Below are 27544 nucleotides of genomic sequence, written 5' to 3'. Positions count from 1 at the left end.
CTTCCATATATAGATCAATTTGGCATGCGAATACACTTCCCTTGCTCCAGCTGACTTTGTAACACAGTTGCAAAAGGCCCTTTGGGATTCGGCTGAAGAGCTCTCATAACATAAAAGCGGACTGTTTGGTTTTTTTAGCTGGAAAGGAAACTCCTGTTAGTTTTAAGTCAGTCTTGAACAATACAGCTGCTCTCCCCTGTAGATCTACTTCGGACTTGTTAAATCAGCTTGGTTTTATCCCTAAAACAGAGGTCCTGAACTGCGATTTAGATATATTCTTGCTTTCCTTTGAACTTGGCTGAGGGAAAAATAGCTGTGTTTTTGTCAGAGGAGGTTACACACGGTGATGTCGTCACCCCCGTGCAGTAAGAGACTATGTGCTACTGCCTCTCGCCTCCGCCTTTGCGCTTACCTATGCTTGTTGAAGAAAGAAGAAAAAAAAAAAAAAAAGCGTTACACTGTGGCTCGCTAGCCCTTCAATTGTGCACAGGTGTAAACTTCTCAAGAAGCTAGAAGTGGTTTGCAGCTTATTTAATGGAAGGGGGGGAAGCGCTATTCTGTTCGGGAGGGCTCGGAGCAGCTCCGTCTGCTGGGAAACGCCTTTTCCGCCGTACGCGCTTGCTGAGCGGGGCCACCTCCCCGGTACAGGGCACTGATCTTTATTACCGCCTTATTTCGAAGCAGGGTGAGGGATTCGGTGCGCCTTTAAAAGGGGAGAAGGGGAGTTTTAGACCGCTGCTTCCTGGCGGCGGTGCGGGCGCTCGCCCAGCGCAGGCGTCGCCGTGTCGGCCACCCGCACCCTTCTCAGGGGAGGGAGTTCGCGGCGGAACCGCCGGCACCGCGCCGCTCTGCGCCCGCCTCCGGCACCACCACCCCGGGAGCGGCCGTCCCTTCGCCCCGCCCGGGGGCGCGGAGGCCGCCGCGGTAGGGTGGCGGCAGGGTGGCGGCAGCTGTTGCCCCGCCGGGCGGAGCCAGGCCTGGGCCCGCTGGGGGTGGGAACTGGGTTTGCCGGGATGCTGCCGCCCGTCCCTCCCGCCCCCGCCAGGCGGCGCCGCCTCTCCCCTTCCGGGAGCCGCGCGCGCCCGTTGGCGGGATCGGGACCGAGGGCCGGGGCTCGCGTCACGTGAGGCGCTTGTTGACTTCCTCGAGAGGCGGTGGCGGGGGGGCGGGGCTGCTGCCCCGGGAATTTCCCGCGGTGGCCGTGGCCGGTACCGGTACCGCGGCCGGGCCGGCGGCGATGGGAGCCCGAGGCGGGGGCTCGCGCGGAGACTGCGGCGGCCGGCGCTGCCTGCCGGCCGAGGCGGCGGCCCGTTGCTGACCCGCCTAGGCCCCAGCAAGGCCCGGAGAGGTTGGTTCGGGCGGGGCGCGGGGTGGAGTGGCTGCCGGTGTCATGTCGCCCGTGGGCGGCCCCGCGGCCTGCTTCTGGCGAGAGGGTGCCGGGGAGCCCCCCTGCCCGGGGGAGCGGGAGCGGCTCCCCCTGGGGGCGGACAGAGGCGGTGCTGGCCGATCTGTCGTTTCGGTTCTTAAAACGGAGCCGTTGTCGTCGTGGGAGGAGGCTGGCGGGGCCGCGCGGGGCGTGCCTGGGCGATGAGGGGCTCCCCCAGCTGAGGGACGGCAGCTTAGAGGTACTGCTGGGCACTCGGGAGTGGGCCTCAGGTCGGCAGTGAAACTAGTTAAAAAACTGCGCCTCGTTAAGCTGAAAAACGGGGCGAGTTCTTGGAGCAGCGGTTTATGCCTTAGTGCAGGGGAATGTGGCAAAGGAAGCGAGCGAAATAGGGTTATTGGCGCAGGGTGAGGAAACAAACATGCTGAAACGTTGGAGCAGGCTGGAATACAGGTGGTGTAGGCCATGTTGGTTTGAAAGAAGGGAGTACAGATGAGTGTGAGGTAGGCTGATATGCTGCTGATGCTTTCAACTTTGAAGAAATTACAGCTTTGAATCCTGCTGTTCAGGATTCAAACCAAACCAGGTGGGGAAATTACCCTGATCCGCTTAAATAGATCTGTTCCACAGTAGCTTACAGGTGAGAGTAGGTTGCACTGTAAATTCTTCTAGTGAGTGGTTTTAGGAGCTCTTGCGTTTCTTGAGGAATCCCTTAATTTCCCTGTTGTCTTACACTGTGTGTATGCAGTAAAATCAGTGTGCTGGAAGCCAGGTCTGGGAAAAGTGGAGCGAGGGGAGGGTTGTTGTCATAACAGTCGAGTCTGTTCTGGACTCCAAAGGGCAGAGGTGGTCTTCTGAGATGGAGTTTTCTGCGAAGTGTTATTACGCAGTATAGGAAACATTTAATTTCCTGGATATTGGTGTGTGCTGAGATGCTACTGCTGGTAATAATAACAGTTACCTGATAGCACAGACACCAAAACAAAAATACCCAAGATTGCTACTGTATTTTCTTCTTTGAATAATTGTTATTTCCCAAAAGAACTTGTGATAGGAGTGTTTGTCAAATGACTGACTGCACTATAACTGAAGAGATTATTGCCCCAAGTTCGAAGCACAATATTTGAGCTAAAATCTCTGCATGAAGTCAGATGGCAGAAAGCACTGGTTGAGTGAACTCTAAATCAGATTATATTAGGATTTTGGCCACCTTCTCCCCCCAAACACCCACACTTCTTAAACTGCTTATTATTTTTTCAGTCCTTATATGTTGCAGTTTACAGTTCAGAATATAAAGTGACCATTGCTAGAACACTAGCTAGGTTATGTTTTACAGTGAAAATTAAATAGTAAAAAGCTCTTTAAAAGAGCAAAGGAGATGAAGTGACATCTTTGTACAGGAAAAAAAATGGGTAATAAATGAGAGATAATTTTAAGATTGCCTGAATTTCAGCAAATACTCCTGATTTGGTTTTCAGTATGTCTCTGTTTTCTCTGACAGTTAAAAGGTGGGGAAAGTGTGAAAATTATCTGGTCAAATACATGAAGAAACTTTATTATATACGCAGGGTGGAGAAATAGAATTAACTTCATTTTACAGTTTTGGAAAAACTGTATGTGAAGTTGCAAATCCAGTAACATTTGTTCTTATGATATCAACGGATGCATTAGATTGGAGACTGTGCATTTTGACTAGTTAAATGTGGGATGTCTATAGGAAAGTGAAAACTACTCTGGAAGAAAGTGCAGACCTGTCACTGCACATGCTATTGATATCTGACTTCTTTAGAATAGATTTTTGAAGAAAATAAGTGAAAAAGTAGAAGTAAATGGGATAAAATGCAGTGTGGATTTACCTTTTGATTCATGTTTTCAATCTTTCACAGGTGTTTTCTGAACAGGAAGTCTAGGTAGACAGTTCATACTCAATAAAACAGTTACAGTGGCAATGAGATTCAGTTTGTTAAAATGGTGATGACAGGATTACTACAAGAGTCAGACTAGTAACTAGCTTGGTAGAAGTCAGTGGTGGGTTCTGCTGAGGGGGATTTTTAGAGACTCCTTATGTATGTGATTTATCCACAATCAACTTTGCAATCAGTCTTATGTTTTTGCTATATGTTTATACTAGAATAGTATTAATTGTTATTTACGTGATTAGATATTTTTTATGTGGCGTTCTTAGTGTATAAAATTGTAGATGCTACTAAAATTTGACAATATGTCTGGGGAGAAGAAAAGTTTGAGAAGTGAAGCATAAGTTACTTGAACATAGTCATCCACTTAGAAGCTGTTAACAGGAACTTGTGTTCAAATGACAGGGTTTGTCTGAAATGGTGAGATGTAAACTTGAATATAGAATCGTAGAACAGCCCAGGTTGGAAAGGACCTGGAAGGATCATCTGGTCCAACCTTTTGTGGAAAAATGGAGCCTAGATGAGATTATCTAGCACCCTGTCCACTTGTGTCTTGAAAATCTCCAGACATTAGTGAGTTGCAGGACCAAGGGCCATCTGTGCAGCTCAGTTTAACTTGCCTTTTAATAGCTGTAACAGGTGAGGTATGTTTCCAGTTGAATTACAAGTTAATGCAATTGTACAAGGCTTTCATAATACCTTATCACCGAACTTGTGAACTTTATGAACATTAATCTGACAGTTGAATTGAGTGGGAGGTTGTGTTTTATAAAAGAATATTTAAAAAACCCCAAACCGTCAAACAAAACAAACCCTCTTAGCTTTCCTAAACTTTCCTAAGTAGTTGTTCTTTACAAACATTTTGAAATGTGAAGGCATGAGCACTAATAGAGTGTCTGTTAAAATAATATTCAGTGTTAACATGAGAACATATGGGTTTTTCAGTAACCTTTGAATGTACTTGCGTTTGGTGCTAGAAAGCTTTAACAGCCAGAAGCCATCTTGTTCCTACTTGTATTTCTTTGGCAGTATTGCTACAAATAGGCTTCAGGATTAAATGTAATAGTTTAATAAACAGGATTATGTGATGCTGAAAGGACAATATTTAATTTACTCCAGCTTCCTCTCCCCCTTCTCCTTTTCTGATAGTTGTCAGGTAAAGTGGTTGTTGTGACAGCATCCACAGAAAAGCAAATGGAATACATTATGTTGAGGATGCATAGGGTTTGCAAATTAGCAATGAAGATACTGGAATACAAAACTGTTCAGAGAAAGTAAAATTTATCAAGCATCATTATCATAAAATGGGCTTTTTAGTACTTTTCTAGATTTTGTGAGAGTAGACTATTGATTGTAAAAAAGCTTGAGACAGAAAAAAAATTGCCTGTTGTACCTAAGGAGAGTCTACTTGGCTCCTCTAGTTTACCCAGATGTTCACGACAGATGAACTACAGTGATCTGGTTTGTGAGCTTAGAGGTGGTAACTTTCCATTTCCCTGAGGCAGCAAAATGAAAGCGATTTGGAGGTCTGATTTAGCTGATGTGTTTCTGAACAAGTATGCTGAGGCTGCAGGGCTGTGCCCTTGTACATATGGACTCCTAGGGAGTGCTTTGGGGCTGTGGACTTTGCCCGTACGGAAGGATGAGCAGTGGCCAAAGCCAGCAGCTACTGAAATATATGTGTACAGATTTTTTTTTTTCTCTAAAAGTGGAGCAAGTATCTGTAAAAAAACGATGTCTCTCTCTGTAGAACAGACTGTTCGTGACTGGAATCAAAGAGAACCTAAGATTCTGAGGGAGAGATGCAAAACGATAGATGCGTAAAGAGACTGGAAGTCTTGCTTGTTTTAGCATCATGTGTCATGTATTCTATATACTCTGTGGAGTTTTTGATGCTGACGGCAGGATTTCTGTGGGTTTTGTTGCTATGCTGGAGTGTCTTTTTAAAAAGAAAAAGAGCAGTACAACATTTATGAAATTAATGTGAGGGCTGCAACACACTCATTCAGGATTCCTGTGAATCAAATGAATTTCTTGAATATAATGGAGGGTTTTTAATGTCTACATGCATACACATAGCCTTCTATGTAAGACAAGGTAAACCAGTTACAAAAATCACATGCTTATTATTGACAGCTGGATGCTGTTCATACTACCATTATGAAGTCAAACCCCTCAAATCTGGAAGGTAAACAACGTAAAATGGTTCAGACTCAGTAGCCTTGAAAAAGATCAGGAAAATACAATCTTGAAATTATTTGCACTTGATGTTTGGAAATATTTTGAAAACCGTTCTGTTCCCTTTCAAATCAAAAGGTGGGGCGAAATGGAAATCTGCTCGGTACCGGAAAAAATTTAATGTAATCCTGCTTTTGCTATCCCTTCTCCTGATCCAAGAGTACGATTAGCATTGCAAACTACAGAAATCTGTTTGTGCAGCGGTCTGTTTGCTATTGGAGCCTCTGCATCGTGTGTTTCTTTATGTAAAATGTGTTTTGTATTTAACTACCTCCCATGGTGTTAATGACTAATGTTTGTAAAGCTCTGTGAAGAGAAAAGCAATATTTCTGCCAAGAATTAGTAAGAAATGAGAAAACATTCTCGAGGTATTTAATATATGAAATCCTAAAGCTGTTCTATCACCTACATTAAGTGTCCATTAACAACGGAAGTGGTTTCTGGGAAACTTGTATGCTTATAAACAGTGAACTTAGTTATTCTTACTCGAACTTACACTGTTGACAGGACATAGTATTATCTGGATTGGTTTGAGTTTTTTTAAAGACATCAATTATTTAATATAAACTAGTACTGGTATTCATTTGCTGTGTTTATTTCTGGAAGTAAAGATTAAAGACCTTTTAAATTGACTGTTTCATGTGTAGATCATTCTAAAAATAAAAAAGCATACATGTAACATGTTTTTGTCACAGACAAAAGTATTAGGGAGACCTTTCTTGGGATGGGATGTGTGGTAAGTGGGTTTTCAAAGCTTGCTTTATGTAGGCTAAGATGGACATAAGTTGTGTCCATAGACATGAACCTGTCTGTATATTACTTTAAATATTTTAGTGGGAAATCTTTCACTTCAACTGGTTACTCTGGTACAGATTATGTTATGAATTGCAACTCCAGAGAGATCAAAATTCACTCAGGTGATTCAGAGTGACAGCTGTGGGGCATTTGCAGCAGTGCATACAAGCATAGCTTTGAACTGGGAAAGCCAAACAGAATAAAACACAGGCAGAGGTCTGTGGTTGGACACTGTGAGCCATCCTGGAAGCCTGTCTGGGACTGCCAGATTTGAGGGGTCATAACGTGTGGAATAATCTAATGCATTATTGTGTCAGAAAGCACTTTGATTGTTGCTTGCAGTTAATATTTTTTTAAATGATGTAGTATCATAGCTGGAGAAGCTAAATTTTGATGCCTGTCCTTAAAGAGTGAAATTAAAGGCTACAGCTGTAGTTTTCTTACAGACACAGCCCCATTTTGTAAGGTTTTGTCTTCTAAGGGTTTCTGTCTGTTGCTTTACTATCATGAAGGAGCTGCTTCTGGAGCAAGAAGTATTTGTGAGGATGCTTCCTCTTGTTTTTTCTTTTTCCTGACAGCAAAACAAAGAGCTGGATGAACTGTGCATTTCACCATGACCTTTATAGAACTGCTGATTTTATACAGTTTAACAGCCAGGTTTTATTCTTGTATGAGCTTATCTCTTTTATTGTCCTTTTAATATGGTCTTAGCTGGAGAAGTAACTTTGCATTTATATTTTTCTTTGGAAATACTTCAGAAAGTTTTTTTGCAGCATAGAGAGAAACTGTTCGGGGGGCGGGGGGGGGATGTGTTTTCTTTTTTAGGTCCTGTTGATTTATTTAGATATATTTAGCAATGCTGCTCTAATTTTTCTAATGTGACTTTTTCTTCGTGCTTATCTAATTTATACTGCAGTTAGTGGTGCATATATTATAACTTGCTTTTGAGTCATCATGCACTTACCCAATACAGAAGTCCTAGAGCTCTTTTTTTTTTCTTAGGAAATGTCTGTCAGATTGTTCTGTAGACTGTGAGATTTGAAACTTTTTACAATATGCAATAAAAGGAGTATTTAGCAAGCACAGGCAAGACTGATGTTTACTCGTAGAGTTAACAGTTAAAATTATTTTGTATCAACTCATACCTGAGATTTGATAAATGCATTTTTTCTTAATTTTTTTCCCTCTTCTATAAACTTGTTGCATTTTTTGCAGTTTTTTAAAATTTCACTGTGCAGTCTTGTAGAATAATTATTATGGGAGAAAATGAGGACCTACTTAGTCTGAAAGGAAAAGTCTTTACGTATTTTATTCTAACAATACTATTATGAAATCTCTTGGAAATCAGTGACTTGTTTATTTTGTGGAAAAAAAAAAAAAAAAGTGCTTTCACTTTCAAGAGTAGTGCTCCTTTCCAAAAGCAGAAATGTCCTTTATGAGGTAGGGGGAAATCTCAAAATACCAACAGCTTTTTTTTTTGTCTACATTATGGCTTTCTTTTTAAAGTGATCTTATGTTAAAGTTAATACTAATGTAAATATCTTATTATATTTCCTGCATGTGATGCTCTAAATTTTGAGTAAACTGATGTTCAGTGGCATTTAAATTTCAGTTTAATGCAAATCTGTTCATTTATTTGAAAGGGATGTCTGAAGTCCCGGGCTTGTTTCCATGTTGTTGGACACAATGACAATGGTGATTTGAATTGTGTTTCTTGTAAAGTTGAAACGACTGCACTTTTTTGTGGTCGTGGCAGTGTAATATGATGTGTGGATATTATTAATGCTTCATGTTAATAGAGATATTGAAAGATTGAAAAAAAAAAATGTATATGCCATTATGAATATTGTGGTGATTTTCCCTTGTCAGGCTGTTGAGCTTCCAGTACAGAGAAGCATGTGTCATGATAATTTTATTTATTTTTAATAATTGAAGCAAAAAGTTTCAATATCACACAATTCCTTCTGAATATCCTGCTTACTTCATTTAAGCTTGTGTAAGGTGTGTTGCCACTTCCCTCCAAAATGTTACATCATCAGATCTGTCTTTTAAAGAGATGAGCTGGGAGGAAGGTGTCCTATTTAGGCACCTGTCTCTCAGGAGTAGACTTCTGTTTTGTAGGCAGTTTGTTGTCACTTAGTATCCAGTAAGATTAGTCACAAATGTGTGTATCAGATCTTTCTGAAACAGTTACCTTGTGTGTAGAAATTCAGTAAAATGTGTATTACAAGCCGCTTTGAATGATGTGGAATTACATGCTTATCTTCTAAACAGCATCCAGTGCAGGCTTAGAGCAGCATCAGAAAACCAGAGCTGAATAATCCTGTAAATGAAATGAGATCTTTTAAGTAAAAAAAAATGCTAGTGTAACTAGTCCTCTTTGTAGGTGTAGGTTAAGTGTGTGCCTGAATTTATAAAATAGTAGTTGTGTATGCTGAGTCTCATTTGGAAGGTCTTGCTCTTTTGGAAGCTCATAAAGACAATAAGTTTTAGTTAGCAAAATACAGAATAAATAAATAAAGAGTCTCGTGTTCTGATGTTGTCTACTGTTTTCCCTTATTGCCATCTCCTGGTGGAACTGATATGTGCAATAAATAGGAATTGTATGCTGTTCAAGTTTAGGAGCTATAGGAAAGCGTGGGGATAAAGATATGTTTTATGTACAAGGTCACACCATCTGCTGCTTTCTTCAAGAGATAATGATAAGCTGTGACACTTCGTTAATGACACTTGAGTCAAGTGTTCAGAGAAAAGGAGATGTGTTGCCTTGAGAAGGCAAGCTCTTGGAATTCGATGACATGGGTGACAAGACTTGCAGGGCCCTTGGTAAAACGAGGGAGGAAAAGCTAGTATGTCATGCTCATCATAGAAGACAAAATGAGCAATTCCTTCAGTCAGTTAATGGAGTTTGATGTAGTGCTTTTGGTCAAGGTCACCTTGTGCATTAAGTGATATTATTTTTAGAGTGAAAAGTAAGCAAACCTTTTTTTGCAAGGCTCCTTCTACTTAATTATGAGGCAGAGCACCAGGCGGGGGGAGCCCAGGCTACCTGTTTTGTTAGAATACATCAAACAGCATGCAAGGCATCTGTTCGCCTCCTGAAGATAACCATTGAAAGGATTTCAGTTCTGGTTTGTAGTTTTCTTGTCTTTTTTCACTGTTGCAATTCCACTACTGTCTAGTTAGTATAAACGAGCTGTCACAGCTTTTTATCATGTTGTCTAACTGGCTTGGAGCAAATGGAGACAAATGTGATAACAGGACCATTGTTCAGCTATAGCTGTACTACAGCTCTTCATAATGCTGCTGTCCATGTAAGTTTTCCATTGCTAGCACAGTGAGAGAAATTTGACCACATAGATAAGCTCCAGGGCAGTTGATCCCTTTACCTCCTAGTATCTAAAACAAGTGAAAGTCTAGTTTAAATTTAAATAACAAATACCCAGTAAAGGCAGCGATTGTCACTGAGGGTTTTTTCCCTACTGATGCCTGCCTTTCCTGCAAAGTTCTGCTGGTCAGGTGGTCTTCTGTTGAAATAACTCTTTCCTACAATACAAACTGTCTTCATGCTCATTTCTTTCATTCCAGCATTTCTGTTGATTCATTAGCTAATCTCAGGAACCTAAGGATTTGTTCAAGGGGAAAAGATAAAAATAAAAACCTACTTCTGTTAGAAGAAGCATCAGTAGTTTAAGGGGAAGGAGAAATGTTACCATGTACTGTATAGCATTTGTTAGTATTGCATATAAATGCAAGGAATCTCGATTTTCATAACTAAGTAAGAATGAGCTCTGTCTTCAGTTAGTTTTTGTTTGGGGGGAGGAGTGGCTTGATTTGTTTGTTTCTAAATCAAATCCATGAGCTTGTTCTTGATAACTGGTAACATTAAAGAAAATCCTGTTGGGGCTTTTTTCTTAAGACCTGGAGTTCAAGAAAGTATATGGAGGGTTTTTTTAAGGTGATATTTTCTTATTGAGTGCTTTGCTGTGCCTAAAACTCAATCTAACAGTTACTTTGCATTTGTCATTCAGGTGGATTTACCTAGTGTTTCAGGGTGATGCTTTTCTTAGGGTCAGATTATTATCAGTTTTCTCCATTGGTGTTGAGGCGAATCATGTTACTGAAGTATGTTTTCATTCTCACTGTATTCATAGTCCAAAATTACTGTAACTTGTTCAGCAGGATGTTTTCTGCTGTGACCAGCTACTCTGGTCGCTTCTACTGTGGATAGCTACTCTTGCAGCCTCTTTAGGGACTAATGCAGGTGTACCTTAAGATTCCATTTTAAAATCTGGAAAAAGTATAAATATTTGCATTCAAGAATGAAGGAAATTTGGCACTTGTGCTCAGGAACCACAGTAGATGATTTCTGCAACTATAATCTCTTACTGCTCAGTGCTGGCTTGCAAAAAAACTCTAAAACTCTAATACGATATTCCTTTGGAGATCACATATCTGGTACTAGCCAAATTCTAGGATGGTATTAAGCCTTAAAAATGAATTTGGGGGTTCATGAATCTGGTGTGTACTCAAAATGCTTTTATCAAGTAATAGTGAAAGATGCTTCTTTTTTAACCAGTGTATTTTCAGTGTAAAATGGATTTCAAGATTCTTCTTCAAGATTAAGATATTTCATAATTATTGAGTCTTGTCATACTTGGAAACACCCTGCAGTATTATTTTGGAAGGTTTTCAGACTTGAGACTCTTGGTGAATTTCTTTGTGAAAGTTTTGCACTCATCTCTGTCTTTTTAACAGCTGTCATGGAGGAGTTGGTAGAGGATGACATCTGTATTTTGAACCATGAAAAAGCAGACAACCTTCATAAGAGAGACGGGGAGATTCCTGTTTCATCTTACAATGGAGACGAGTCAGTTGCCTCACACTTCGCACTTGTCACTGCATATGAAGATATCAAGAAACGACTAAAGGAGACAGAGAAGGAGAACTCCTTCTTAAAAAAAAGAGTGAGAATTCTAGAAGAGAAGGTAAGAAAAAAGTCAATTTACCGACTTCTGGTAGCAGCTACTTCTTTGCTCCGGGCTGGATGATGGAGCAGATGGTTAAGTATTTTAAAAATGTACTTAAAATAATTTCCAAGTTTAAAAGTTCTGGTAAATTGTTTTATTTACGTGAAACACAGTTTGTTCCTCTGGTAGCCTAGTTACATCATACTGGAATTTTTTATTCTTACTGGGCATGTGTGTGATGCAATGCAGTAATGCCCCGTAAAGACACTAGCTTTGATTGAGAAAGACATGTGGTTGCATTGGATTGTTACTGTATTTCATCTGCCTCTATCAAAGAATCTTTTGGGTTCAGTATACTGAAATAAGGAAAAATTGGTTGTTAAGAATATCTAGCAGTCTCAAACATGAAATACAAAGTTGCAATGCTTAACATAAAGGTGTTGGCTGGCTATTTTTTGATGTAGTAATTCTAAAACATGAAGGAATCTGGAGTTTGTTTTATATGCAGTTTCTCATGGCCTTAGTCTAGTCAAGTTCATGAAAGCTAAAAGTTTACCATGGTGTGTTGGCTTTTCTGCCCCAAGTAAAGAATGCTATCGTTAAATGTATATCCATCATTCAGTAGTGAGTATCTTTGTACTGCAGAAGGTTTTGACTTTGACAGATTGCTTTCTTTACTAATGTAAGATGGAAAGGTAGATTCCAGAGTTAGAGCTGAGATATTTATTAGGACTTAGTCCTAAGTATGTGCTATTGACTTAAAAGCTTACAAAGTATATATTATTTTGTGGCATTGGAATGGAGAGCTTGAGTCACACTCAGTACAATTTTGAAACACTTATTTGGGAATTCTTGGTGACTAGTTTGACAGGGTTGACTTTCTGTCAAAAGGCAAAACTTTCTCAGCACTTTCTTTATATAAGGTCCTGGGGGGGATGGTGGGGATAGGAATAGAGCTCTAGACTGAATATTCTCTGAGCCATGCTGAGTGTAACATCTTTTATGTGGTTACTGAAAAATCACAAAATCCAGGACTTGACCTTGACAATCCTGTTTAGTCTTGTGTCTTTTGGTTTGGCCTGGTTCAGCTTAATTGTCTTGAAGATGATACTTTGTTTTCAGTAGAGAAAACTTCTGGTTTAGTTTGCGAATGCCACAAAAATGTTTCTATGAGAGAGGGGCATTGAGAAGGCCTAAACTGTTAAGTAATAGAACGCATTTTCAGTCTTTGTTAATGGCTAGTATACCTGTATGATAATGGGGAGTTACCCCTTTTGAATTTTAAATTTCAAAGTGCATGGAAGCTTTCCAAAAGTTTGGTAAGGCTTATGTCTTATCTGAATGGCTTTATTTGAAGGAGGAAAATGTAAAGGACAAAACCTAACATGAGTAGTATACATACTTTGAGGGTCAATGCAGAAAGCAAAGGGCAGAAGCTTCCTGTCTTTATGACTGGCTTTCTCATACTTTCTTTCAAGCAAACACCTAAAAGAGGAGATATTCAAGGTATATACATAACTGTCACCTCTTTGATTTTTTAAAAAAAATTTTTTTTTATATGGGTCTTTTATATATCTGTCACATATCTGCATTAGGTACATTGAATGTGTTTAAATGCCTCAACAATTTGAAGTAAGTGGGCAGAATAAACAGAATGAAAAAGATAATGTAAGTCAAAACACGAGCTTTCTAGACAGATAGTTTGATGTAAGACTTCTTGCTGTCTTGTTATTGTAAAAATGCTGAATATATTTTATCTCTGCTCCCTTCTTTTTGACAGTCTAGTTGGCAGTGCTTATTCCTTGTTGCTTCTCTCTAGCAGGCAGGGAGATAGTGGTGACCTGGAAGTTAATAGTTATTTGTAAAATAATTCTGCTTTGGCTTTTCTCACATAAATACACTGGGGGGGGGGGGGGGGGGGGAATTGTTTAAATGATGAGTCATTTAAAAAAAATGATGTTCATTTTCCTCTTAATTTTCAATATGTTGTGTCTTTATATGCTTAAAACTCTTTTTCCAAAAAGCAGTTTGTACATCTTCAGAGCCTGGAAAAAATATGATTGTGGGGTTGTCAGTGTGAGTAATCATGACTTGTGGATGGTTTTTAAATACTCATAGCAATAAACTAGCAAGCATGAAGTATGGTTAGAGATTGTAGAGTTTGTAGACAGCCTTTGTTGCACTTTAGTAAAAAATTTTGGTCCATATCGATATGTTTGGTTATTTTCTAACCTAAAGAAAAATGCTGTTAATTTCATGTTGCAGGCTGTACTGTTGCACTTTTAGTTTTGAAGTTCTCATTGTAACATACGAAACTTCTTATTTCTCATGTCTGTTTAAACTTTTAGCTGCTTGGCTCCCGACTGGAAGAGGAATGCAGTTCAGTTGGACGTGAACAAGTAAATAAGGCATACCAGGCCTATCGAGAGGCCTGCATTGACCGAGATAATCTGAAAAGCAAACTGGATAAAATGGTATGCCTTTTTAAGTAGAGACTCAAATGCATGTCATACAAATACTGCATAGTTAGTAAATGTTTACTGTAAAATTAATTATATTTGATGAAAGTCCATGGTATTTGTTTTATCACTCCTTTAGGTTTTTAAAGTACACGACGATACTTTATGGAGGAATCACGTTTAAGTATCTCAATTTTATTACTGGGCTAGGCTAATGCTAAGAAAAAAAAATCAAAGCAATAGTTTTCTTGTTCTTAAATAAGTTGAATTGTCAGTTATGATAGCAAAAAAGCTTCACAAATGGCTTCCCTCCTTCCCCTTTCTCAAAAACAGATGAAAGAAAGTGAGGAATCCTTGAAAACTTTGAATGAACAGTTGCAGTCTAAAGAAGTAGAGCTGTTACAACTAAAAACTGAAGTGGAAACTCAACAAGGTATGCATTTGGTTACTTCTGGACTCCACCACCTCTTCCTCAGAGTGAAGTGGGGGGCATACTTATTCAAGTATCAAATACTATCCAGTCGATACCACTTCCCTGGTACCTGCAGATGATCTGGTATATTGCTTTATTTCACTGCTGGCACATGACAGGTACAGGAGGAAGTTGTATAGCAATAGCTGCAGTCAACAACAGCTGTTTACAGGGCTGATGGGTGAGGAGAGGTAGAAAGATGCTGGTTGTAGAGAGCCTGATGGAAAGAGAAACAAAGTGTGTACCCTGGCAATTCCAAAAGCCTTAGATCCAGCTTCTGTTACTGCCATTGTAAAGAGTGCTGTGTAGATCATAGGTATGTAAAATAAAACACTATGGAAGAAAAAATAATCTTTATTAAGGTACTGTTACAAGAAAAGAGAAAAAGAAAATACTATCCATGTAAAGTTAGAGATGGACTGGACTTCAGATTTTTGTACAAATGCAGTCAGTTGAAAGGTGCTTGTAAGTATTGCTGTACTTGAGTTGGATTACTTTCCAAGAGGACCTCAAGCATGTAATGCACTACTTCAGTTGCACAAGCTTTTAAGCCTAGGAGAAGAAACCACATGTACTTGTAGTATCATTGTTGAGGACATCATGGTTTAAGGAGGTAAGAAGTGCAGAGTTTATAGAGAGCTCTGAAAATGTGGTGATTTCAAGCCTTATTTAGTAATCAATTTTATTCATAAGTGGGTCTGAGTACCTTCTTTAAGAAAAATCAGTGTAGCTTAAGCTTGTTTAAATTGTTAAATCTAGAAGTGAGTGTACCATGCAGTTGAAGACTTGGAGGTTTTCTTCCTGTTGTGTTCTTTTCCTGTCTAACCAGCCTCCTATGATACTAGTGATTTGTTGCTAGGGTCATCTTAGGTTGCTTCTTAATAGACATCATGTGAATTTCTTCTGTCTAATGAGAAGATTTATGTAACTTCTAGACTTTACCCTTTTGTTTTGACCATATCTTGTGTAGTTCTGTTTGGAACTACTTGATATTAAACTTGGGAAAAACTTAGGGCAAATTAATTATATAAATCTGAGGGGGGAGAAGGCTCACCTTTTCAAAGCGTGTAAGAAGTATACAAGTGGGTGTATATAGCCTGTGTGTGTGTTAGCAGGTCTTTTTTTACTTCCAGTGCTTTTTTATGCTGTCACTTCCTTTTTCTTTTTGTAAAATCTCCAGTGCACTCTTGGAAAGTAGAGCTCCATGAGGTTCAGAAAATAGATTAATTCTCTGCCAACAACTTTACCAGTGTTATTATTTCTCTATTGACATAGACTGCAGTTTTTTCAGAATGTACAGAATATTTTTTTGTAGGGCATGGGCTGGTTAAAGTGAAACCTTACATATTGACTTGCATGTCTTGAACTGAGACTGAAATCTGATTGTCTTGCTTGTCTTCTTACAGTGATGAAGAATCTGAATTGTAGTCAGTCCAGCTGGGGAACAGAGAAGCTGAGCAGTGATGTGAAAGTGCAGAGTCTGGAACAGGATCTAGAAAAGCTCAAGCAAGAGTGCAACAGTCTCAGGAAGGAGTTACAAAAATCTAAAGAGAAGGTACCTTTATTTTTAAGAAATTTTTCTATAAATAGATTTGACTGTGTATAGCATTATTTTAAATCCCTTGTTCAAGCAAAATAAAGGGTTGACAAAGAGATATAAGGTACATAATTGAGTGAAAAATTAACATCCCAGTAAAATTAACTTTAAATATTCTCATAGACCGACTTGTTTTGTGGAAATTGTACACTTACATAGGTGAGATTTCCCAGCCATTGCCCATATAACAACAGAAAATAAAGCTTTACAATTTCTTATAAGTAGCCGATCAGACTGAAGTGTCCTATTTTGGTATGTGGCTTGGGTTGGACTACCTAGAAAGTTTGGGCAAAACCTGCTTGGGTTTTAGGCTTGTTTTTTGTTGGTTGGGGTTTTTTTTGATGGTTTTTTTGTGTGTTTTTTTTTTTCTTAAGAAACAATAGAATGCTTATGTTAAAAGATATCACAAACTTTCTTTAAGGAGCTCTAGCACTTTTCTTTAGGGTAGTTGCATGTAGCTTATCAGGAAAGTGGCTTTTTTAAGCCACTTTTAAGTAACAAAGTTTCCGGAATCTTGCTATACCTCCTTTAGTCTGGGGCAAGTGTCTGTTGTGAGGGACTCATTGTGTAACATAGATGTGCTTAGGATCTCAAAAAGGAAATAGTTTTAACAGTGATAAAATGCATTAAGTTAAAAAAAGTCTAGTGCATGCTTACTGCTTTACATGATGAAAGTTACAGTCTCTAGGGCTTTACAGTCACATTAAAGTTACACAATAAATTTTAAAGATTTAAATGTGATGGTTTGAAGAGGCAAACTATTTTAGGCTTCTTACGGTCATTAATAATTATGACTATGTAATCTCCAGACAAACAATATTTAAGTGAGCCAATGTTCAATGTATGTAAGACTCACAAACAGAATCCTTGCATGGCCATCACTCTGCCTTCAAACAGGATTTGGTTTAATTTGGAAATGTTTCTTTGGCTCTTTTTCTTATGGGCACATTTACATTACTACAGAAATGTACTTTTGAAGCAAATCTCCTTATCGCCACTGCCTTCTGTGCCTTGCATTATGGAGCAGTCAGAAGTGTGGGAACTGGATATCTTTTGGATGAAACTACGAAGATGCACCCCAACCACTCCTGGGCATTCAGGGACCAGACTAGAGCTAGCCTGAAGTAAAGTCCTTCTCCCCTGCTGCTCTCAAAGCATATATAGTTGGGATGTTGGGTTCTCAGCACTGAATGTGTCTCTACAGATCTGCTGCTGTCATGCCATGCTCCAAGCTTACATGGACAGGCTTATGTGCATCGATTGTTTTGTCTCGGGTTTAATCTATATGTTTTCCACTAGGTGGGGATAAAGCACTTACCTGGAAGGTGTGGAAGGTGCTTTGGTGTTTTTTCATATGTTACAGTTGGTTGTTGTTTTCACTTGTGTCTGGAATTTTTATGTGTTTTCAGTAACTTGTAAATTCTGAAGGCATACTGTAACTTGTCTGCAGTTCTAGTGTCTTCAGGTAGATCTACAGAATAGAGTAACAGCTATATAAATAATTGAAGAGTGCAGATTATATGGTAAGAATGAATGTTGCTAGAAAGAACATGCTAAAATAGCAGTTGTAAGGAATACTAGACATGACACTGTTTAATGCTTATGTCAGCGGCTTTTATTGCAAAGAACAAATATAAGGAACAGCTTTTTAAGTACAATTTCTTGATCCTGTTAACTGCTTAATATAGGAAATAAAAAGGTGCAAGTTTTCAAATGTGGAGTAGTATAGCACAACTGGATTTTTGGTTTTTAACTATGAAAAAGAATCTCTGATGGGTGGTGGTGGGAAAGTCTTCAGGAGGGGGAAATCGTCAGGTGAAATAAAAGGAAATGAGATCAATGGGCAATGACAAGTCAGTATGGTTTCAAACCCAGCTGGTATCTGCATTATTACTGTTTCTAGTAGTTAGCATTTTCAGATGCTTTCTACCTTAGGCAAGTATACTATTTTTTTTCTATTTTTAGACATTCTTATTCGGGTTTTGCATTGTAGTTGATGCAGTGTGTACATTATTGACAAGTTGCTTGAAACGGTAGTAGGAAGGGAACATGAAGAGAAGGGATATGAATGGGAACTCATCACGGGTGAGGGTCTAATAGAAAAATTACTGATGAAGTGAACCCAATGTTTGATTTGTTAAACAGTTCTGTTATCTTCAGTGAGGCTGCCTGTATGCATGATTTAAAACAGTCTTTCAGACTCAATGGATAAATTAGGTTCTGTCATAAATGTAACTTGTGGAAGTAAATCTATATTGAAACAGTTTAATTAAAAGGTCTTTATATACTGGGGCGGAGGGAAAGAACAAGAGAAGACATTAATTTTTTTTAATGGAAGTCAAAACCCTTTCTTAATTTTTAGCTTTTCAAAGAATTAAAAATTCTGAGACCTCAGCTGTTTTTAAAAAAAAAAAAAGGAAAAAGGAGTGAGAAAAAAAGGGAGTGTGGTGGTGGCTGAGCAGTGCTTTCATGCAAGTAGGTAATTTAAGCATTGGTTAAGTGGAAATTCTTAGTAGAAGTCTTCATGTCCATTTTGAAAATCATTGCAGCCAGCACAAATGAAGACTACCTTATTCCTGAATTTTAATATTAGCGAACTTGTAGTTTCACTGCAGTATTTTCAGGTAGGTCTGAAATTGTATGTTCATTCCTTCTCTATCTTCCCCTCATTCTGCTATGCAGGACCAGGCTCAAGATGAAAATCCATTAAACGGAGGCCTAGTTCAAAGGCAAGACATCCAGAGGTATGAAAATCAAGTGGCTTTCACATTTTATTTTTAGTTAGCCAAGGGACAGATATTTGAACGAGTAAATATTCTTGCAGTCTGTTCAAATTTGTTACTTCAAATTGCATAATCTTAATTTCAAGTCTAGGTATGCTGATGTAGCAAGATCATTTAAATTCTTTTCTCTTTTATTTTGGCAGTCCAGGATGATGATGATAAAACATTTACATCTTCAGATTGTTGTACAGAAAACGAAAGTTAAATTATCCTGTATTTAAAATCAGCTTTTTAATAATTAGTTGACTTAAGGAGGAGGTAGGTAAATTTCCAAGTCTAATCCCAGATTCCTGTATTTGCATAGGTGATGGCTTCAGATCTCTTCCTTAGTGTTGGAACATACATTCTTACTTGGCACAGTGCAATATTATTTCCACTAAAAGACATTTTAAAGGATTTTTTTTAAATATTGAAGAGCTATTGTGTGACCTATTCAAAAAGAAATAGCAATTTTCCAGAAAAATGTTAACATACCAGAAAGGATTTGTTCTCATTTTGCAGCCATTCAGATAATAATTGTGCTAAATCTAAGGATCTAAACACCGGTATTACCCTATCTTGAGTATGTGTGCTGTATTAGAAACTACATACATCATTTAATTCTTCATTCCAAAAAACAATTCACGAATGCATGGAAGGTCCCAAATGTTCTGTCTTGCAGAAAGGAGAAACTAACTGCACCCCTTTTACACCCGGTTATGCCTATTTGTGTACTTACACGATTTTCCACAAGAGGGAAGAGTGGTCCTTCATAATGACAGACTGTTTAGCATAATACCTTGTTGCTTACTTGGCTATCGAAGAGATGGGAAAAGAAATCAGTCATTGAAAGAGAACAGCATGGATATTTCTTTTCATATGTTCTCTGGTGTAATAATAATAATACTATACACAAATTACACTTTCACCTTTCACCTTGACTGGATAGCTAGCTAGCTAACACTTTTGCTTGTGGTTTCTGCTGGAGCCTGAAAAAAGGTGTTATCTCAAGGTAAAGCAGTTGTCTCTCTGATCTTGCAGAGCAGATTTATTCCACAAAAATATATTTAGCTGGCAACCATCTGAATTAGCGTACATACAGTATAGTTTTTATTGTAATCTGACATAAATAATGAATGTGTAATGTATACTAAATATGTAAGCCTATCCAAAAATCTGTGGAAAAACACTTGAAAAACCTCCTATGTGAAACATTTGTTGTAGCAAGCAATCCTGCTGTTTATGGAAAGTGGAGGCATTTGCAGTTAGTTAACTTTTTGGAAAGTAATTATTTCACGTTTGTCAGCAGCTTGCAAATCTGACTTTAAATTCTTGGTTTGCAAATCTACTTGGCTTTAGATTTAGACAAGCTTCAAGGTTTATATTGCATGTCCAGGGTTTATACTGCATGTTAGAAGGCAGTATAGGATAAACTTCAAAGCACGTGGAATCCTTGGTTTTCAATTGCAAATTCCTTGAAAATGAGGCTTTGCAATGGGACTCTAAGTCAGTATCCACAGAAACATTTAAAATATTTAAGTGGAATTCTAGTACCCGGATCCCTTTGCAAGGCACTTTTAAATGCACTAAAAGTGCATGTTATAAAGTTTATCTGAATACTTTCTGGTTGATGGCAGAAAATGAGCTGTTCTTATATTTAACCACTTCTATATGTAAAGATATTTAAGTATCAGATGGTTCTGTTCTGTTAGAAAGTTTCTTTGACCTTACTTTTGAGACCAAAACACATGAATAAGTGTGGTTGCCCCATCAACTTAATTTTAAAATTGTCATCTCAAAAGTTCAAAGAGCCAAATGGATTCTGCAGTAAAAAGGCCCCAGGTTTAGCTGAACTTCTTGAAGTATCAGTTCTGAAAATTTTAACTTTCTATCAATCATGATTGCTCATACCTAATACATTACATGTTAAACTATGAGCTTCCTGTTCTTTAACAGAGGTTTTGAATCTGAATTTTTGTATTCTGGGGAAATATTTCTATGCATAGAAGACAGTTTTTTGTTTTAAGGAAACTCTTCTAGCGTTAACTTGCAGAACAGAATAACAACTCTTTCTCCAGTTGCTTTTGAACACACTCATGTCTGAGAAATTTCATGCAGGAGTGATCCTAAATTGCTATTTTAGAGGGATAGAAATCTGTATATATGCATGTTTGAAAACAGAGTTGTTACATAGCTTAATAGTTTTTAGTCATCTCAAGAATAGCTTGAGGTACTGAACTGTTTTCAAATAAATGTCTTTTAGGTGAATATAGTGAGAAAGAAATATTCTGAAAACTCTCATACATGATACTTGTCCTCGATAAATGTGTTTTGATAGAATGTTGAGCATTAAAAAAAAAACATAATTGATTCAATGTTTAAGTTGAAGTAACTGCATCCTTATGTCTTTGAACACTAAGTTAATTATTAATCAACATCAGTGTGGTGTTCACTGAGCCTCTGCTTGAAATTTTACAAAGAAACATGGTGATGCTGACTTTTCTGATTTTTTTTTTTTTTCATTTGTTGATTTTTCTTACCAGATAATCATCTGAAACTTCAGTGTTGGAACATTACTGCTGTTGCTATATATGTTTCTCATATTACGCTACCTTAACAGAGAATGAATTGTCGCTATTTTTTTTTAAATGTCTGATAAGGCAGTTTATTAGCATAAATTACATGAATATGAAACAGCACATTTTATATTATTTTAGTCTGGTCTGTGTGTGGGTGCTCAGTTTGGATATTGGGTATCTAGTCTGATTTCATTGTAGTGAAATGAATGGAGTAGAGACCCAAATACAGATTTTGATTGAGTATTTAAAACTATGATCAGTTAACAGTACTACGATTATAACATATAATGGGGTGTGTGTGGTCATTTATCAGAAGCTGTTCAAAGTTAATACTCTACCTTGTTTGCAGTCTAATGTCCATTTAATATATTTTTTAAAAAGTATTCCCTGGAGATTACTAATTTTACAGTAAGATGGTTAGTTTCAAATAATGGAATTGGAGAATAAGCTTTGTATTTCCTTCCATTTGGGGAACTTGAAATTATTAGTATCATCTAGTATGTTAATATTCAATACATTATATATTGTCATATGCAAGAGTCAAAATATACAAAGGTCCATCAGTTTCAGATAATTATCAGTACTGCTTAATTCATTTTGAATTCTGGTACTTGAGTAACATTGTCAGTGTGTGTCAGGTAAAAGTGATTTATTAACATGAGGATACTTTAGAGGTGGCAATTATTTAATTATTTAACTTTTTAAAAAAATTTTTTTTTGGAAGTTTGCAACAAGCATATTGGGAACTGAAGAGAGAAATGTCTAATTTGCATCTAGTGACTGATGTGCAAGCTGAGGTTCTACGAAAACTGAAAACAAACCCAACAGCGACCAAAAAAGGCAAGTTGGTGTTTGCAGTAACAGACCTTACAGACACAAAGCGTTGATTCAAGCTGTACCATTTGAAAAAGAAACCAGCTATCATATCTTATCAGAATCTCATCAATTGAAGTTGATAAGCTAGAGTGTATTATGGTTCCAGCCTACCCATTTTCTGCTTTTGCTTCTGTCTCGTACTGGTCAACTTCACACATAAAGGTGTTGCTGATGTGTTTTTCTTCAGTACTGTATTCTGTTCCCCTTGTGGCTTTTTTCTCAGTCAAGTGTTGCTTATGTGCACAAGGCTGAGGTGTTAAGTTTACTCGTATTTGACCTTTTACCACAACTACTTCGTATTAGGGGGAAAAAATCTTTTTGCAGACGCAGTCTTCATTTCCCAGTATAGAATATATAAAGTATTTGGCACCGTTTTAAAATCAGACATTAATAGACTGAAATTCCCTTATGGTTGCATATTTCTTTGCTGGCCTTCAGAAAAGTTGTCTTTTTTCTATAGCAAAATGCTATGCAAGATGACATTTTCTGAATGTCAAAGTACTGGGGCTGCAAAACTGCCTTATTTCCGCTGCTATATTGCAATTAAGGGGAAAATAATTTCCATGTGAAGTATGTATAATTTCTGTGAGCATTAGCATCTTAGTTCATCAGGTGGTTCTTCTATTTCACATGTATGTTAGTCTTGAGCCAAATGCTTTACAAGGGAGTGTTCTGATGCTGGTGGGGTCAGACTATCAGTCTGACTGCTTATCACAGCATTTATTTGTTTTGTTTTTCTGCTCACTTCAGTTGTATTTACTGTGTTCAGAATACAGAAGATGTTGGGGAAAGACTGTGAACTTGGTTACAATATATTGGTGACAGTCTCTGATGTCCCTGTGCATTACAAGATCAAGACATTCTGTTTCTAAGTAGCTTTGATTGGCTTGGTGAGGTAATGATAGGATTCACCTCCAGGTCAACCCCTGCCTTTGTGGCCAGCAGTGATTAGTGATCACTCCCTGGTACTTGGCTGATAAACTATCAACACATTTTGTAGACTTGGTCATATTGTTAGCAGGTGAGTCTGTGTTCCTGCAGTTCTAAGACGCATTTGTCAAATAACTTCAACAGAGAAACTGGAAACTGAATGAATTTTTAATCCTTAAGTCTGTCAAGGTTTGATGTGATCATGTAGTGTCTTTCTGTTCTTATTTTTAATTTGGAGTTATCTGTCTTGCCACTACACAATTACTGATTTGTTTTTTCTTCTACTTGGTGAACAGTCAGATTTTCTGCAGTTGCTAATGCAGTTGTATATCCACAACTATAAAAGGCATTATTGATTGATTGGGAAACAGTGGAATTTTGCCTTTTGCTCTGTAGGCTTTTTTTTAGTAATTTTTCAGATGTATGTAAGAGTCGACAGGTTCAGCAGAAATGAAAAGTATATTTATTTTTTGTTTACCTTGCTTGTCAGCCACACTTAGAATGCAGTGCAGATAAATCTGCTTAAATTTATAGAAAAATCTTGGCTTGTGCATAATATGGGTAGACTTGACTTAAAACTTCCTCTTTCTATACCTGTAGTACTGGCTGTTTTACCATATACAAACTAGTTGCCACTGTAAGAGGTGCATAAAGTTTGCAGAACTCAATGTATTCATTGCTCCGTGTGTGATGTTAGCAGTGTCAGCTAACATGTGGATTCTACTTACCTGTCCTTTAGGTATGGAGACAGTTTCATGTCTTTTTGTGGTTTGTTTGGGGTTTTTTTTACATTTTCAATCAATTCTTGGTGGATTCCAATTTTTGTGACATTCTGAAGGTCTGTAGACCTCAAATTGCTCTTTACACTGTCAGCACAAAGAGGCCAAATCCGGTGCCTTAGCATGTCTTTCAGATGTGATGCCTGTACTACTGGAAAGTGCTTTTGGCTGATGTTTGCAAATTGGGTATCGCCTTGTAATTTACAGTGACAAACAGAAGTTGTATTCTTTGTCCAAGATACTGGCTCCTCTTTTTGTCCCTTAAGAACTAAAGTTACAAATCATAGTTCATACTCAAGACTTGTAGCCGTTCTAGAAAACTACCTGCAAGATGTGAGTTTCTTTAACTGCAGAAATCATTAATTTACTCCCATTACATGTTAAGTAAAGTCTCATGACAAAAAAATGACCTGGTTATGTTTGGCCATCTGTTCAGACCTGCATTGAAGGTTCTTTCATTCCAGGTAGCTGCTGTTCTGTTTCAATATCCTCCCCTTCCTAGCACAGTTTAAAACTCCCCTGGAATTTCAGATGGCTGAACATTGCGGTCTGTCGCTTTACTTTCAGAAGTCAGAGAATAGTGGAGCACAGAGAACCTGTGAACACCATGCATTTCCCTCTTACTGCTTGACAGATAGTGAGAATTCAGGTTCTTGGCAGCCTTAGAACATGACTTGTTAAAACAATCGGTAGAGTAGGAAGAAGCATGCTCTGCATAAGCCATGTTCTGAATCTGGTCGTTTGCTCCAAGTGCATGAGAATCCTCTCTGTTTCAGCATTCATTCCAGTCTTGTCAAAAAGATTCATCATTTTATCTGTGTTCAAGTGGGAGCTGGGAGGTTTCCTTGGTGTTGGGTGTATTTTAGACATTGAGATTTCAGGATCTCTGGTTCATCTTGCAAAATCAGACTGAGGAGGTTAGTGCATTCAGTTTGTAACTTTTAAGTAGTTACTGACGTACAATATGGTCTGAAAATTTGTAGCTTGAAAACACTGGGTTTAACATCCCTGTGATACTGTAGTAGATTTGGAGTATAGGAAAAATGCATTAGATAATGTAATTTTAAAATCTTTTTTTGTCTTCTTTCTTCAGCTGCCTCTACTGCACCAGTACAATGTGTTGACTCGAACATTTCAAAGCTGAATTTGACATCTGGGGTAGTCTATAAAAAACTCTCACAAAATGATACAGTATTCAGCAGTGCTGTGTCTCCCCCTCTGCTGAGAGATGTAAAAATCCCATCTGAAAGGGTGACTCTACAAGCATGGACAGATGAGAGACCCATTCCTGTTGATGGCAAAACATTTCAGGAACACCATTCCTATGGAAAGAGCTCTCTGGAAGATAATTCCTGGGTATTCCCAAGTCCTCCAAAGCCTAATGAGAATGTGTTTTGGGAAATGAGAAATAAAACTTTGTTAAACTGTCCAGCGGATTACCTGGATCAGTGTAATCAAAACTGTCTGCACAAGAGTTAAACAATTTTTGGAATGAACTGAGGCATTTTACAGTGGTTCTGAATAGGCACCTTAACGCTTGAACTTAAAGAGGGAAAACAAATTGCCTGAAATGTTGTTTCTTTATTTTTAATTCTAGTTCCAAAACAGAAAGCCTAGTCTTCCTCTGCTGTAAGTCAGGAGTAAGTTCCTTGAAGTTAAAGCTGTGCTGGTATAATGTAAATATAAAGAAATCTAACATGGGGCCTAGATAGTCTTGTACTGCAAATGGCATACATTTGCAAAAGATTACACTGAAAAGTGAGTTCTTGGAATAAAGCAGAATAACCCAGTTGTGTATTTGTTTGCTATTTGTATGTTATCAAGAAAATACCTGGTATCCTGTGTTTAAAAGTTGTACCAGCTCTGAGCTTATTGTTTTGACAGTGGTTTTTTTCAGAGTAAGACATAAAACGAAGAATTGGATTATCTCTTCCTTCCTCCTTTCAGTTAACCTCTGGATTCCTCTGGATTACAAATGCATTTTTATGTAATTTTTAACCAAGAGAGGTAAGATCTTTTTATCAAAATCTTGATTTATATTGGATAGTGGCAAGCAAAAAATCACTCCTAGGCTATCCTGTTGAGATTATGCCATTTTGAGCCTTATTGTGAATTACAAGAGATCAGTAGTGCTGCTGAACACTGTGAATCTTGGATGTTCAGCTTGTTTCCCTTAGTTCACACTGTAGGAAACTTAATTCTGCACACAGTGGTGCCTGCCACAGAATCATCCTGTTCACAGTGCAGTTGCCCTTGTTGTGCCACCTTTGCACAGCAACAGAACTTTAACTTTTTTATTTGTGTGGGGGTGAAGGCTACGCACTTTTTTTATTAAAGAAACAAAGCCTTAATTTAATCAGACTAGGTGTTGTAGCATTGTTGATATACATAAGTATTATTTCTGTGGTATCTTTAGCATGCCACTTAGAACTAGAGCTATTTGAATTGCAGCTGCCTGCTTTATAGATTATGGGTGTCCAAATACCACTGTTTTAAGGCCAAGAACTGGTTTTAGACAAATACAATTGATGCTTTTTTCTAACTGCTCTGCTTCATATCTGGCTTAATATATCAGGGTTAAGTGAAATGCCTTGACTGCTCAGTACATTGAAGAAAAATGCTTTGTATTTTAGATCCCTGATACCTAACTTGTAGTGGGTGGGAAGACAATACTAAATATGTTATTTACAGATGTGTGGGTGGTTGGGTGAAGTATTCAACTTCACAGGTCCAGTTTAAGATCAGTGTAATAAAAATTAACTTCACAGCTGCTTAGTAGCAAATGATCTTAAAACTGCTTGCAAATACATGGGGAAGCCATGACCGTAGCACAGCCCTGGTAATGATGGGCTATAAAAGTGTTACCAAGGTGCTACATGATCTGTGTTGTTCCAGATACTTTCTTCCCTGTGGAGTAAGTACTTCATATGATGCCCATCTTCTTCTCCTCTTTCAGTTTGTCTATCAAAGTTGAAAAAATTCCTTCCACATACCTTCTACTGTATTAGTGAACAGCATACATAAATAATGTTTCCCACTCACCAGATACTGTTTTTATCTTTCTATTATCTTGCTCACGTATACTGGCTTGTCTGTGATTAATGGAAATGGTGTCAGATGCTGGAATTTATTCTGACCAATGAACACAGCTGACTCAGGGGAGTACAATCTCTTGGAAAGTAATAGAACAAAACCCAATATGCATAAAACAAATCCAAGTCACTAGGCTTTAGCTGATAGAACCAACTACCTGTGTAATAACAAAGCAGCAGAAAACATTTCTCATGTGGCTGCATAAGCTATATGGTATGTAGTTCTAATGTAGCTTACTTTTTGGGGTTCCCCACCTCAACATTACAGAAGTTTTTTATTAAGTGATATATTATCCAACAGATATCAACATGATTAATACTTCGATTTGTGCAATGAAGGAATTCTACTGTGTAAGACTTTAAATAAATTTATTTTTGTTTGACATTGGTTTCACTTACAAATCTCCTTGCGGTATTTGGCACAAAATTTTTTACTCTGTTTGGATTTCTTGATTGTGCATAAATGTCATTCCAAATACGAACAAATTTGGGGTTCATCCTCTTCCATTCAGGAAAAAAACAAACATCCTCTGAAGATGGCTTCTGTGTATTCTGGGAAAAGTATTCACATGGATGTTGAAACCTGAAGGACTTAGTTACCTTAAACTAGGGGATGTTCCTGCGGTTTGACCGCTTGTGACAGGAGGCTCCTGGTCAGCTTGCCCTGTCCTGTGTGACAGGGAAGCTTAGAATCA

General features: G+C 38.0%; 1 protein-coding gene across 2 annotated transcripts; it reads left to right on the top strand.

Annotated features, from left to right (window-relative positions):
- The first annotated feature begins 1126 nt into the window (after nucleotides 1-1126).
- On the top strand, nucleotides 1127-27232 carry AZI2 (5-azacytidine induced 2). Of its 2 annotated transcripts, XM_074900570.1 has the most exons (9): nucleotides 1127-1348; nucleotides 11092-11321; nucleotides 13652-13777; nucleotides 14096-14195; nucleotides 15641-15789; nucleotides 18514-18575; nucleotides 18870-18872; nucleotides 21897-22012; nucleotides 24851-27232. In XM_074900570.1, the coding sequence occupies exons 2-9, from the start codon at nucleotides 11097-11099 to the stop codon at nucleotides 25234-25236; spliced, it is 1167 nt and encodes a 388-aa protein (XP_074756671.1). In that variant the 5' UTR covers nucleotides 1127-1348; nucleotides 11092-11096; the 3' UTR covers nucleotides 25237-27232. The 2 variants fall into 2 exon arrangements, with proteins under 2 accessions (XP_074756671.1, XP_074756670.1); XM_074900569.1 differs by lacking the exon at nucleotides 18870-18872 and having other exon boundaries at nucleotides 1128-1348.
- The last annotated feature ends 312 nt before the right edge of the window (nucleotides 27233-27544 follow it).

Source organism: Athene noctua, chromosome 2 (genome assembly GCF_965140245.1).
Source record: "Athene noctua chromosome 2, bAthNoc1.hap1.1, whole genome shotgun sequence".
Classification (NCBI taxonomy): Eukaryota; Metazoa; Chordata; class Aves; order Strigiformes; family Strigidae; genus Athene; species Athene noctua.
Note: the sequence above shows the minus strand (reverse complement) of the source record. Positions and strands in the feature narration are given on the sequence as shown.

Coding starts and splice junctions, on each gene's coding strand:
- AZI2 (XM_074900570.1), top strand. CDS start 11,097: ATGGAGGAGTTGGTAGAGGATGACATCTGTATTTTGAACCATGAAAAA. Junction 14,196..15,640: donor TGAAGTGGAAACTCAACAAG/GTATGCATTTGG, acceptor GTCTTCTTACAG/TGATGAAGAATCTGAATTGT. Junction 22,013..24,850: donor CCCAACAGCGACCAAAAAAG/GCAAGTTGGTGT, acceptor TTCTTTCTTCAG/CTGCCTCTACTGCACCAGTA.